At 35.0% G+C, this 12,816-nt stretch overlaps 1 protein-coding gene across 1 annotated transcript; it reads right to left on the bottom strand.

The window, feature by feature from the left end:
• Positions 1-2,204: 2,204 nt before the first annotated feature.
• timp2b (TIMP metallopeptidase inhibitor 2b) lies at positions 2,205-9,194 on the bottom strand. The gene is made up of 5 exons (XM_053514738.1): positions 8,870-9,194; positions 4,847-4,947; positions 3,726-3,834; positions 3,521-3,645; positions 2,205-3,415 (listed from the first exon to the last, which is right to left on the bottom strand). Exons 1-5 carry the CDS (start codon positions 8,994-8,996, stop codon positions 3,218-3,220), a joined length of 660 nt encoding a protein of 219 aa, XP_053370713.1. The 5' UTR covers positions 8,997-9,194; the 3' UTR covers positions 2,205-3,217.
• Between the last annotated feature and the right edge of the window lie 3,622 nt (positions 9,195-12,816).

The following is a 12,816-nucleotide window of genomic DNA, read 5'->3' as shown; positions in this document are numbered from 1 at the left end:
CCTGGCCCCAAAGAAGCATTTTGTTTGCTTAAAATATGAGTTTTCTGGATCATGTATATCAAAGCATAAAAGTAATAATAATAGCTACTGACTATTACTAGTACTCTTATGACTATTGCTGTTTTACACTTCACAGGGAAAGGCCTTCATTCTAACACTGTTAAAAGTATTCATTTGTCGATGCAGTTTTTGACAGGTCTTTATGCCCATGACATCTGTGAAGAAAAAAATCCATTGATTCAAAAACCTGTTAATTTAGTATATTCAGGTCATCAGCTGACCTTATTTTTGGTCACATAATATTGCTGAAACCCAGACCTAACAAAATGAAGTGAACCCAGATCACAACACTGCAGTCCCTGCAGGCTTGTATGGTAGACACTAGGCATGATGGGTGCGTCACTTCACCCAGCTCTCTTCTTACCCTGATGCACCAATCACTCTGGAACCGGGTAAATCTGGACTTAGCAGACCACATGACCTTTTTTTTCAATGCTACACATCGAACACTTTTTTAAATACCCTCACTGATAAGTGGTTTCCTTAAGGCTACACAACTGTTTATTCCCAATCCATCAAGTTCTCTTCACATTGTGTGTTTGAAACACAGCTGTGAGTTAAACTGATGCTTTTTTATGATTTGATTTCACAAATCGTTTAAGCGATATCCCATTCAGGATTTAATCAAAATCCTTAATTCTTTTGATTGTGTAAAGCTGCTTTGTGATGATGTAAATCGTTAAAAACGCTATACAAATAAAATTGAATTGAATTGAATTGAATTTTTTTGATGCAGGACAATAATTTGCCCCTTCTGGAACAGACTATGTCTGAAACTACAGTATGTCTTCTGACATGGTTGTTTAAGTTTAAGAACTTAGAAGCTCCTCACTGCATCAGGTATAATAATAATAATAATAATTATTATTATTATTCTTTTTTAATTAGGCAGAGTATATTATCACTAATGCAAATGCAAAAAGTCAGACACTGTTACATTTCATTTAAATGCATTTAGCTTTGACTATGGCATGCAATGTGGTGCAAATTTATGATTGAAAATGATTTGTTAAACAATGTGTGTGTGTGTCACTTTTACACAATACCTCAGATTTCTACTGTTGATGTTTTCCTATACAACTTTATAAAGTGTTATAGTGATATCCAGTCATAATTTTTTTCATACACAGTTCGTCTGGGAAGTTGATATTTTAGCACTATCCCTCCAGGGTTTAAGAATGCAGTGGAGACTTAATCAATCATTTTAGCAAACACATTACTTGTCCATACTTTTTTTTTCTTTGGCCAAGCAGTGTATGATAACATAGCTTGAAAGGCTATGCTGTGTCGCATACCTTTGCCAGAAATATTTGGTAAGGAATTTAAAGTTAATTTGAATTCAAAATAAAAACTTTAAACTTATATTTTGCTTAATATGTATTTTTGTAAGGATATTCTGATTTCAGTTGAGTATTTTTGTTAACCTGGAGATAACATTTATTTATATAAATTTTTGCTTATTACATTTTTTCTATTTAAAAATGGACTGGACTGGTATACTACGTATACAGTATTAGCAGTGTGATAAACAGTATTTTTTTAAAAATCAGTATGATCTGATTTTAAATTTGATGGGACAGAAAATGGCACTCTGCGTATTAATAAAAAAATTAATGAATGAGAATGATGCAATGGGCAATGATACATTCATAAAAGCTTTCTAGATTACTATGTGCCAAATTTTCCTGCACCCACCTTACAAAATCTGGTTGCTAATGACCCAATAAGAAGAGATATCCAGGGACATTCCTCATATACAGCCTTATCTAAATCCTCACATAAAAAATTCCCACTCTGGACAAAAACTAATAAAACAGTATATCAGTGTCAGTATGTAAGTGTCTTGCACATGTTTTTTTTTTCATCTTATAAGCTTAATATTCACAGTTTGATCTAATTTTTTTTTTAAATAAAAGCTCTAGATTTTAATAAATGTTTAAGAATGAATAGATTAGTTTAGGAGGAAACATCGTTTATTTTAGTGTTACTCCTGACTAAATAACTGATGATACAGTATGGCACTAATATAATATTAAGTTGTTCAGTTATTCTTTTTTGTAATGAATATTTTACATGGCAGGCTGTCCAACAGGAAACATGAATAACAAGATTAAAGCCCCGTGTACAATAAGTTAGACACCAGGTCAGTGCTTTTTTCTTTTCTTTTATTCATGGATATGGAACTGTTACACCAAGATGAATAATACAGGAGTATGAAAGGCATGCACAGGGTAGCTCGCTTAGTCTTCCCAAGTGGTTCCAGCACCGGAAATCTTACACTACCTATTTTCTCCGCACAATATAAAAAAAGGACATTCGCGAATTAAAAAAACAAAGACAAAAAAATCATGGAAATAAAAACAAAAAAGGATACCATGATATACAAAATTACTAAATTAGGCTTTGTGACCGTTCCTACACACATGTTGAATAACTGGAATACTGCAATCATTTATATACTGAAAACTCGAACATAGAAAACGGCACAATCCTTAATCTGTGCGCCAACGTTTACAAATAGAAAAAAAAAAAAAAAACTAATGCAAATAAAAAGCCGTATTAATGAATCGCCAAAACTAAGGGGTTTAGATATAAATTAGAAACATGTATATATTACAACATACATAAATTATTACAAGATGCCTTTTGTGCATAATAATCAGTTTATTTTACATCTATTTTACTGTGTAAGTCCACATTGTACACATAAGTCTAATCACTTTGGTTATTTCTAATAAGTTACTCAATCTTTTTACGTGATATGTGAACAATGGCATTTCAGAGAGACCATAACATCAGCAAGGCGTGGGGTAGATAAATCACTTATGCATTCTAAAACAATTGTTTCCTAGTTCTTTTCATAATCTTTTAGTGAACTAAATTCCAACCAAAACCTAAAACAGTGGTAATAAAGGCAGTAAACATTTTTCCCTAAACAGCATGGTTGCATCTAGGTGCTATAGGGGACTCAAAGTGCTTTACAAAATAAAACAGAGAACATTGTCTGAACCATATTCATTTACATCATCATCATATCACCAGAACCATGTTATAAAGCACAGAATGCAATTGAACAACGGAGTGATTATTTAAAGGGTCCATAGCAGTGTTAGGAACATTTTCTAAAATGGGTCTGCAAAGTCAGGAAACTACAGGTTTATGGATCTTCAATGTCCATGAACTCCTTCTTTGGTGCAACGACTCCACGATACCAAGCACAAGAATCATCATTCCTCTTTATGCAGGTGTAGTGCCGAGCTTGGGGACCCTGCACAGCGTTCTCCATAAGCCAGTCAGTCCATAGACACTCAGCAGGATCGCTGATCGAACAGGGGACAGAGGCACAGTGGACAATCTGTGGAAATACAGAGAGAGAGCAAATGATTATTCATGGTTATTTTGATGACAAGATTGCTGAATTTGACTTGGATGATCAGCTGTATATTTTTTTTATACATACCCTGCACCCACAGCCCATCTCATAACGTGAGCCCATGCCCTTTTTCTGAGCGTTGCTCAGGGACTCCCATGACTGGATGAAGTCACACAGTGTCACATGCATTGTGCCATCAGACTCCAGTTTACCTGCACAAAAAAATTATATCACAGCTTTGCTTCCTTGACAATAATACATAGGACAGTTTAACATGTGACAGTTAAAGTACCTGTGATCAGGTATTCATGTTTGTCATTGATGTCCAGGGTCACACCACACACAGCAGATGAAGGGCCAGTGAAGATGGCGTCAATCTCACGCTCAGGTCCCTTGAACATCTAATGGATGTAACAAAATGAAGAGTATTAGTCGAAGGGCATGCTTTTCATTTGCATTATGCAAATCAAGTTAATATTTATATATTAGCAACATATTTGTTGTATTGGAGCAGCCAGAGAATAGCCTTCACATTTACTTTAGATCATTCATAATCTAAACGGTCTTTCCTATTGTTACCTTTTTTGTCTGCATCTCAATCCTAAGTTGAACATTTTAAATATACTTACTTTCAAGACTGGAAAAGGGGAAAACTGCATTTAAGGTTTTCACTCTGACTGCAGTGCGGTAGCATCACAGACACAACGATATTGGATTATAAATGCATCCGACCAAAACTATGCCCATTTCTTTTTAGCCCATAAAACTCACTTTTCAATTTATTCTTTACCAAACAATGATCTTTGCAAGAAGATGGCCTGCGCAAGACTAAAAAGAAAACAAAAACAACTTCATATAGTTTTGGTGAAATAAATATTAAAAAGAATTTTGATTCACTACCATAGTTGCATGTTCTGTAATTACGTTCCCTTTAGCACCTAATAATATATGGATGCAAGCAATGCAATGTTATAATATGGCCGCTTTTAAATATTAAATTCTAAATACTGTATAAACTGTATTTTTGGGGAGCAATTAAAACATTTATAAAAAATTAACTATTTGTATTTTCATTAGGGTCTTTTTGGATCACTTAAAAAATGAAAAAAAAAAAAAAAAACCTGAAAGCATTCATGACATTTTCTATATATATTCAAAATTTTTGCGTAATTACATTGCAAAATCTCTTTTTTTGGCCTTTGACACTTGTAAATGAATACTGTGTAAGGCCAACTGTTTTTAAACCTGAAAAGATTACAAACAGATGAATGAGACCAAACTGTAGGTCAAATTAATCCTTTAAAGGATTGCTACACAACACAAAGTCCTTGAATATGTGTCTCAGTTTTCTTAACTGTGTACCATTAATGGGTCTTCACATTTCTTAAGGTTCTTTATGAATTAAGAACATACCTTCATCTGTTTAATGTCATACTTGATCCTCTTGATTGGATTGCCATAAACGTCATTGCCTGTGACAATTTCTTGCCGCCCGACCACTTTGGCTGTGAGAACTAGAGAAAAGCAAAAGAAAAGTGAGCAGACTGAAGAAATCAGCTGTGAGAAAATAACTGCTGACTCTTGAAGTCCACTTCCTGTGAACTGCATATGGAAAAGCAGGAGTATTTGATTAGTGCTGAGGGAGGAATGTGCTGGGCCTGGTGCAGAAAAAATTTCTGCCTGAAGCTTGAGAAAATGGCTAGTGGTCTCGCCGCAGCATGCTGTTCACTAATTACTCAGGCACTTGGATCTCCTGCCTGTCCATCTGAGATGCACAGACATCACCAGATCACTTGCACCCTGCAATTTGAGATCTGTAGACTTGTATACAAGATTAGTCTTGGCAAACAATGGCAAATGTCTTGTTTTCCCCAAACTTTAAGCTTTTAAAGCAAAAAGCTCTTTGTAAATTTTATACTAAGACTAGAATTTCAGGCTCCACCCACAATCTTTCTGCACAGCTCCTCCTTTTTCTATTAACCCATAAGCCCCTGTTTAATTTTCAGTTATTAACACTGAAGTTTATTATGTGGTAATTGTGATTATTTAATCAGCAGCTATGGTGGTAGAGCCAGAAATGATAAGCAGTTATGCAAATCTTGAGCAGCTAACAGAATTTAAGGGTTTTAAAAACTAGATTTAACAGAACAGCTGGGTGGATTTTGTGGGAGCAAAAAGCAGCTTGTCAGCATTTTCATTGTAATCACCGTTTAGCTTACTCAGAGTATAGGGGCTCTAAAAATGACAAACCACTTATTTTAAAAGAGGAAATGGACACACACCAGGGAAGAGTACACACTGTTTGCCTTTCTTTCAACCCAAAATAGGTTGCACAGAAGTGCATACTGCTACAGTTTCTTGATTTCTGCTTCTTGTTTAAGCCCAAACTTAAGATATTTGATATATGGCTTTGCTTTTTATATTTTTATTTAAATAACTTTCCTCCATTCAATATTCCACATATCCCACATTCCCATCGAGTGAATCCTGATGGCCTTCAGTGGCCTCTCTGTCTTCACAGTACACATGTCCGAGTGTGTTCTCAGGGAGTCCACTCATCCCCTCCCCGTACCCAGTATTGAGCACAGAGCTGCTTTTCTCTGGGCCACACACAAGCACTGGATGCCAGCTACACCCACAGGAGGGCTGCGTTTAGAAAGGCAAACCCGACACTTTCATCAGTGAGTGAACTTACACAGGACTGTTTTATCCAGGTTCAGGCACAGGTCCTCTTTTTTACTCATTCGTTCCATTCCCCCTTTCAGCTCCATGTTTACTGGAAGTGGGAACATTCACAATCCTTCAATTGCGAGGAGGACTGGCCTAAGCAGGATATACTTTGCTGGCTCATTCGTAGAGGTCATGTGGTCCCAGCAGCACATATTTGTGGGAATTTGCATGATCCGAAGTGTATGATAAGTGACGAGTGGTTAAGTTTAGCAGTCATAACTACCATGTTTAACTCTTGTTTACCACAGAAGTCATATCAGTTTTGTATACTTGGTGGGTGTGACACTGCACATTTGTCTAAAGTGAAATCTCCCAACAAACCTCAAACTCAAAATGTTTAATCTATTCCTCTATACATGTAGAGTTAACTGGTTCTTTGATTTAAAAAAAAAAAGGAACTATTAAAAACACATACTTTACTCATCTACAAATACTATATAAACACTTATGGCGAGTCTGTTATACGAGTAGTTTTGTAAGTAAATGTAAATGTATATTTACTTACAAACATGTGTGTTTTTTAAGAACATTGTCATACTTTTAACCAGCTATAGTCAATTTAAAACATCCACAAGATTGATTGCAACTTTTCGCGAAAAAGATGCCTCACCAGCTTCCCTTTTTCCTTTTATGAAGGCCATAAGACTATCACACAGCATTACCATTAAAATCTCTGTCCATAAATAATCCAATTATATTATTATTATTATTATTATTGCTACCATACTATTACTACCTATTAATGTCAACATTGAAAATTCAAAAAGTAACTTTACTTTAACACTGTGGCAGTAAAAGTATGGACTAGTACACAAGAGTAACAGGAAGACACAGCAAATGAGAAACAGGAAATTACCTTAATCAATTTTGCAACCAAAATATTCTAAAATTGATGCAGAGCATGTTGTAATAATTGTGGTACCAACAGTACTGTTTTAGTGGCCTTCAGACTTACAGGTCGCAAAAATACATGGACAATGGAAAATCTAGTCATCGTGACTAAAACAGACAGAATGCAGGTGGGCACATGGCGACTGTGGCAGACCCCTTCAACCAATGCCATTTACTTGCTGCGGTATATGAAAGCTAGAACAGGAAAACCACATGACGTGGCATGGCCAGATGGTCGGGTGGAGGTTCCAGTGGAATGCAAAAATGTTTTCCCATCTCTGGAACTTCAATAAGCCCACGAGGCTGGGCGAACGACGATGACAAGCGGCTTTAAAAATAACAGCGATCACCTACCGCCTCGTCACTGCAGGGACGGCTAAAGCGGGAACCTGAATGTTAGTGTGTAGGTGTAGGAGTTCATTTAGCATCGTCCAAAAAAAAAAAAATCCACTTCTGAGATGAGACCACCCCATCCTGTCAAGTCATGTGGCTTTCTGCTCTCATGATCACACAAACCTCAGAGGCTTGTGCATCAGAGATGATCATTTTAATCTCCACATGCTCATAAAAATAACCTCAGTGGTCAATTTGCAAAAAACAAATTTACTTGACAATCAAGCTTTTCAGGTGGTTGGGCAGCCAAACAGTAAAACTAGCAGAATAATTCAGACAACTGACAGAAGGAATGGGGGGGGGGGCATGGTAGAACAAATTATGGAGATTATTATTATTATTACAAATTCTGGTATACTGACACAAGAAATATTGTCTAGTTGTATTAAGGCAAGGCATTTACAGCCACCATTAATTACTAAAATACTTCTATCGTCTTAATTATCCCTGATGTTGGTTGGTAAAATAAAGCAGTAAAGTGAACTTTTCTGATGTTACATGATCCATCACCACCTTTGGTGAAGCATGGTAGAACAAATTATGGAGATTATTATTTTTTTTAGCAAATTCTGGTATACTGACACAAGAAATATTGTCTAGTTGTATTAAGGCAAGGCATTTACAGCCACCATTAATTACTAAAATACTTCTATCGTCTTAATTATTCCTGATGTTGTTTGGTAAAATGAAGCAGTAAAGTGAACATTCCTGATGTTACATGATCCATCACCACATTTAATAACTAGAAACACCTGAAAGCAAAAAACTGTGCTGGCATGATGGCCATCAGAGAAGATTCTCCATAAATTCATTAACAACAACAAAAAAGTGATGGAATCACCACAGGGATTTCAGCAGGGAACTGATGGAGAATTATGTGTTCCAGTTCAGTTTTCTAAAAAAAAGACTTATTTTGTTTAGACCGGTCAAATACTGATCAGATTGTAAATGAATGTTAATGCTTAAAATTGACAAGATCCGGTGGTGTCAGTGTATTTACACACATGTGTAGGTATACACTGTAAACTTTAACAATGTTACATTTTGGACGTACAGAATTAATGTACTTGTTTGTAACTGATCTTGAACGCTGCATCAGCCAGTAACGGCAGTTAGGCCCAAAATGTGAAACAATCTATCCCCTAAAACTGTAGAGTTATGACCAGGAGCAAACTCGTCTCTATGTAAATAGGTGTAAGAATCAGTGTGCATCATCTAGCACTAAACCATTAACCAGGTTAAAGTAATAGTTTCCTGAAAAACCCACTTCTGCGTAATAACAAACTGGTCTGAGCCAGTGCTCACAGGATGTAAACAACCACCTCCGCAGGATTAGACAGCAGAAAAAAACAACACTTTCTTACAAATGCTTTTTATATTTTCTCTTTTTTTTAGGAGCAACAGAGAGGATATTAATCTTACCGACATCGGAGTGGCAGAAAGCCTGTTGAGGATGTTTAGGAGAACAGCTGCAGGCTTGCGCTACCTGACCCGCCCGCCACACCAGGAACAGCAGCAGCGGGGCACAGAAACTACTCGCCTTGCTCATTTTTCCACAGAAACTAAAATAACGTTCTCTGAAGCGAAATAATCAAAAATAATGTAAAATTACTAAAGTTAAAACCCGGTCAAGTCAGGTCAAGAACTTTCTAGAATACGGATTAAAGGAAGAAGAAAAAAAACCGCACACAGTGCAGCAGAAGACTTCTTGCAGATCTCGCGGCAACACTCGGGAACGCACTCACTACCGAGAGAACAGCCGCTTTTTATGTCCACAAGCTCCGCCCACAGGTGGCCATCGCCACTCCTAACAGGACCATTGAACATCTCACAGCCACGCCCATTTGCGGGAACTTCACGTAGGCGCATTGCTTGGAAAAAAAATCTAATAATTTTGTATTACCGAATTAATTAACGTACAGCCCATAAACGGGTGACAACCATCACCCGGAAGTGACGTATTCGTAAAGGGACTAAACTGGAAAACGGTGCTTACTTTCTATCTTACCCTGCAATTCACCCTTGACGTCTCACTCACGCTGAAAATGTTTTTCCTCTCATTGTGATTCATTATTTGAGTGCACATGTGCAAATATAGATAACATATGTGTCTTTTTCTTACGAAACTGTAATGACGTAATGATTTTGCGATGCACTTTTACATATCCAGTAAAATCTGGTTCTGCATTTTAAGTCTGTAACTTGCTGTATATTCTAAGAGTCTTTGACTAACTTGCTTTATAAAAAAATAAAAAATAAAATAAACAATCCATGTCATGTATTTGATGCCATACATTTTTAATGTAGTTCATTTAATTTAGGGTTTAAATATAATATACTACTATTGAGTAGTCGTTTTATAATCATGTTATAAGTAAAGATAAGATTTTTACAAGTCATTTACCCTAAATAATATTACAGACTGTGATCACATAGCTATAGAGATAAAGTGTTGCTAAGTCATTATAAAAAAAAAAAGTTTTATTTCAACAAATTCATAAGAAGTTAGAACTTCTGGCTTTTAAAGCTAAAAACGTAAGTATTTGGATTTAAGGGATTAAATAAATTACAAAATAAGACTAAAACAGCAGATTTTTTTTAAGAAAGATTTTTATTTTTATTTTCAGTAAGCAATATCTTACAAAAAAACAAGACAAGAATCAAAAAGAATAAAATACTATTTAAAAAGTCAGATACAATACTATAGCTATGTTATAAGCAACTAAATACATTATTTTTACTGTTTAATCAATATTCTTGTTAATTCTTATTTGTATATAGTAGACATACAGCATATAATAATTTATATGGTTTAGATGGCATACAGACGATGAATGTATGTTGTTTAGTTACTAGACTTTTAGCTTAATTTACTGGTTACTTGAAACAAAATGGTTTATCTAAAAAATCTCAACGTCTACCAATTCTGTGTGTTGTATGTAATATATCAGAGACATAATAGTCATGTGCTTTAGACAGAGTGTGTTTATATTGTGACAGAAAACATTACATAAAATAAAATATGTAGATATAAAATGTATCAGTTTCAGCATTTCAGGTCAGTATTGGGTTAATACGGAAACACAGTATTAAAATGGTATTAAAATAATTATACTGGATAATAATTTTACTCATCATATCCATAAGACAATTATGCTTGATAATTAAATATTTTGTAAATCTAAATTATTACAACAATTATAATGCCTTTGACTTTATTTTGCCCTTCAGGCACTACAGGCTTTATGTGACTCATGAAAAAACACATTGGGGTGCAGAAGTGAAAATTGTAATTGTATTTACCATTAAAATAAAGGTACTAATCATGTTTAAAAAAGAAATTGAAAAACAAACAATAAAAAAATAACTTTTTTTGCTTATTCTCATTATGATCAAAACTAAAAGGTTTGTCTAAACATCATGTGGCAAGTGTTTTTTTATAGTGATCTTCCTGGTCATGACGTATGTTTCTTATCCCAGCAAGTGTCTCCTACTCCCACATCCTCATTGTCTTGTGACGTAGACTTCCTGGCAGAGAAAGGTTTTAGGAATTCTTGGAATGGTTTTGGTTGAATAAAAGTGAAAAAAGTTAAGAAAAAAAAAACACCCACTACTCTCATAAAACAAGATGACAGAAAGACATAGGAAGCACTACTTTTATACTCTTAAGTTTATGCTACTACTTTGAAACTGACATCTCTACTCTACCTATGCTTTACTTTTTTATTGTTAAATTTTCTTACTATTGCTAATATACAAGCATTAAATGCATCTTCCTGGAATTTTATTTCTCACTCAAGGGCTGACGTGCATTGAGACTCTTTAATGACATCTTCTTTAATTAGGTACTAGTGATGACAAATACTGTAGCTCTTTTTAGTTGTTTTTCCAAGTTTTTTTTTTTTTTGCGGGTATTTCCTGCTACGTCCCACCCATATCCATTATTAAAGTTTTTTTCTGGGGGGGAAAAAACCCATAGCTGAGCTGAAAAAGAAATTAAGAACTCTGGTTAAATTACTTATTCATTATTACTGTTTAAACAACGTACAGTATATCAATCAAGTACAGTGAAAGTTTTACAATCTGGTTCCTATGAAACCATTCTGTTGTCCATAACACATTACTTTTGCAATCTTATCACCTCACATAATTGTAGGAGCAGACTGAATTTTCTCCATGACGGAGAACACATGTTTGTGCAATCATGTGGATCAACTGATTTTACATGACAGTGGTGAGACATCTAGCAAGTTGAGACAAGTTAAGGAGATGGTCAGTGTGTGTGTGTGTGTCAGCCCAAATAATTATTCATTTTTTATTCCAGTCTGTTTTTTTTTTCTCCTGTTCCCATCCCTTTCAAACCATAGATGGATGGTGTGTCACTGACTCTAGTCATAATCCACAATGAGCTTCTCCACCTCCTCAGGTCAGAATGAAATGCTTCAGGCCTCTCATGAAACCAAAGGGATGCATACCATATGTGGACACACAATAGGTTACTGATCTTAAGCGGAACTAAGATCTTATAATTTGCATCGGTAATTGTGAAACTCTGACAATCATACTGGTTACATGAATACTTTTACATGGCATTGACTTAGAGTTTAATTCTGAAAGCAGTACTGTACCATTTATTAGTTTTACACTTTTTATTAGTAAAATCTATTAATATTTAGAGAAAATCTCTACACTTATTTTTATTAAGCTATAAAATAAATGATTATTTAAATCTATACACTTATATTTATTTCAGTTTTTAGAAACTTAAAGATGTGTAAAAAATCTCCACAAATATTACAGTTAATCAACCAGTAACATTAAAACATAATTTATGGTAATGCCTTGTGCTGTCCTGTGTTACCTGACAATATCCTGGTGTAAAATCTGTTTATGTAGTCATGAGGTATTTGAACTATTTGCAGTTATTTTAAGTTTTAGGGAAGTTCCTTATAGGAATTTATTTAAGCGCTAGGTGCGCAGCTAAATTCCCAGTGTTGAATTAACACCCAGGCTGTTAATATACACTTCATGGGCAGGAGAAATCTATACCATTATTTTGTAGACCACCCATACTGTAGTTTGGATTATGGTATGCATTCACTATGACATTATTTCAATTCAATGCCATAACATTTATTATTATCCAGAGTTGCATACATTTTGACTAAAATCTTGTATGGCTAAGAAGTCAAACCACTCCATTAAGTTTTCTCCAGTACATCTTAAAGACAGTGTAGTTACTGTCAGGTCAGGACTACATGTGAAAATGATTTCTCAGGCTCCTAGGATCACTCTTTCACAATTTGAGCCTGATGGGTTTTGAAACATGACTGTGCCATTAAGGAAGAAAAAAAAATGATGGAAATAAC

This window comes from Clarias gariepinus, chromosome 16, assembly GCF_024256425.1.
Source record: "Clarias gariepinus isolate MV-2021 ecotype Netherlands chromosome 16, CGAR_prim_01v2, whole genome shotgun sequence".
NCBI lineage: Eukaryota > Metazoa > Chordata > Actinopteri > Siluriformes > Clariidae > Clarias > Clarias gariepinus.
This window is presented reverse-complemented; position numbering and strand designations above follow the sequence as displayed.

Bases quoted from the DNA above. Each gene is read 5' to 3' on its own strand.
- timp2b (XM_053514738.1), bottom strand. From the start codon at position 8,996: ATGAGCAAGGCGAGTAGTTTCTGTGCCCCGCTGCTGCTGTTCCTGGTG. The intron at 4,948-8,869 runs GTAAGATTAATA...GCTTTTCTCTAG, and splicing joins TTTCTGCCACTCCGATGTCG to TTCTCACAGCCAAAGTGGTC. The intron at 3,646-3,725 runs GTACTTTAACTG...TTTTTTGTGCAG, and splicing joins ACATGAATACCTGATCACAG to GTAAACTGGAGTCTGATGGC.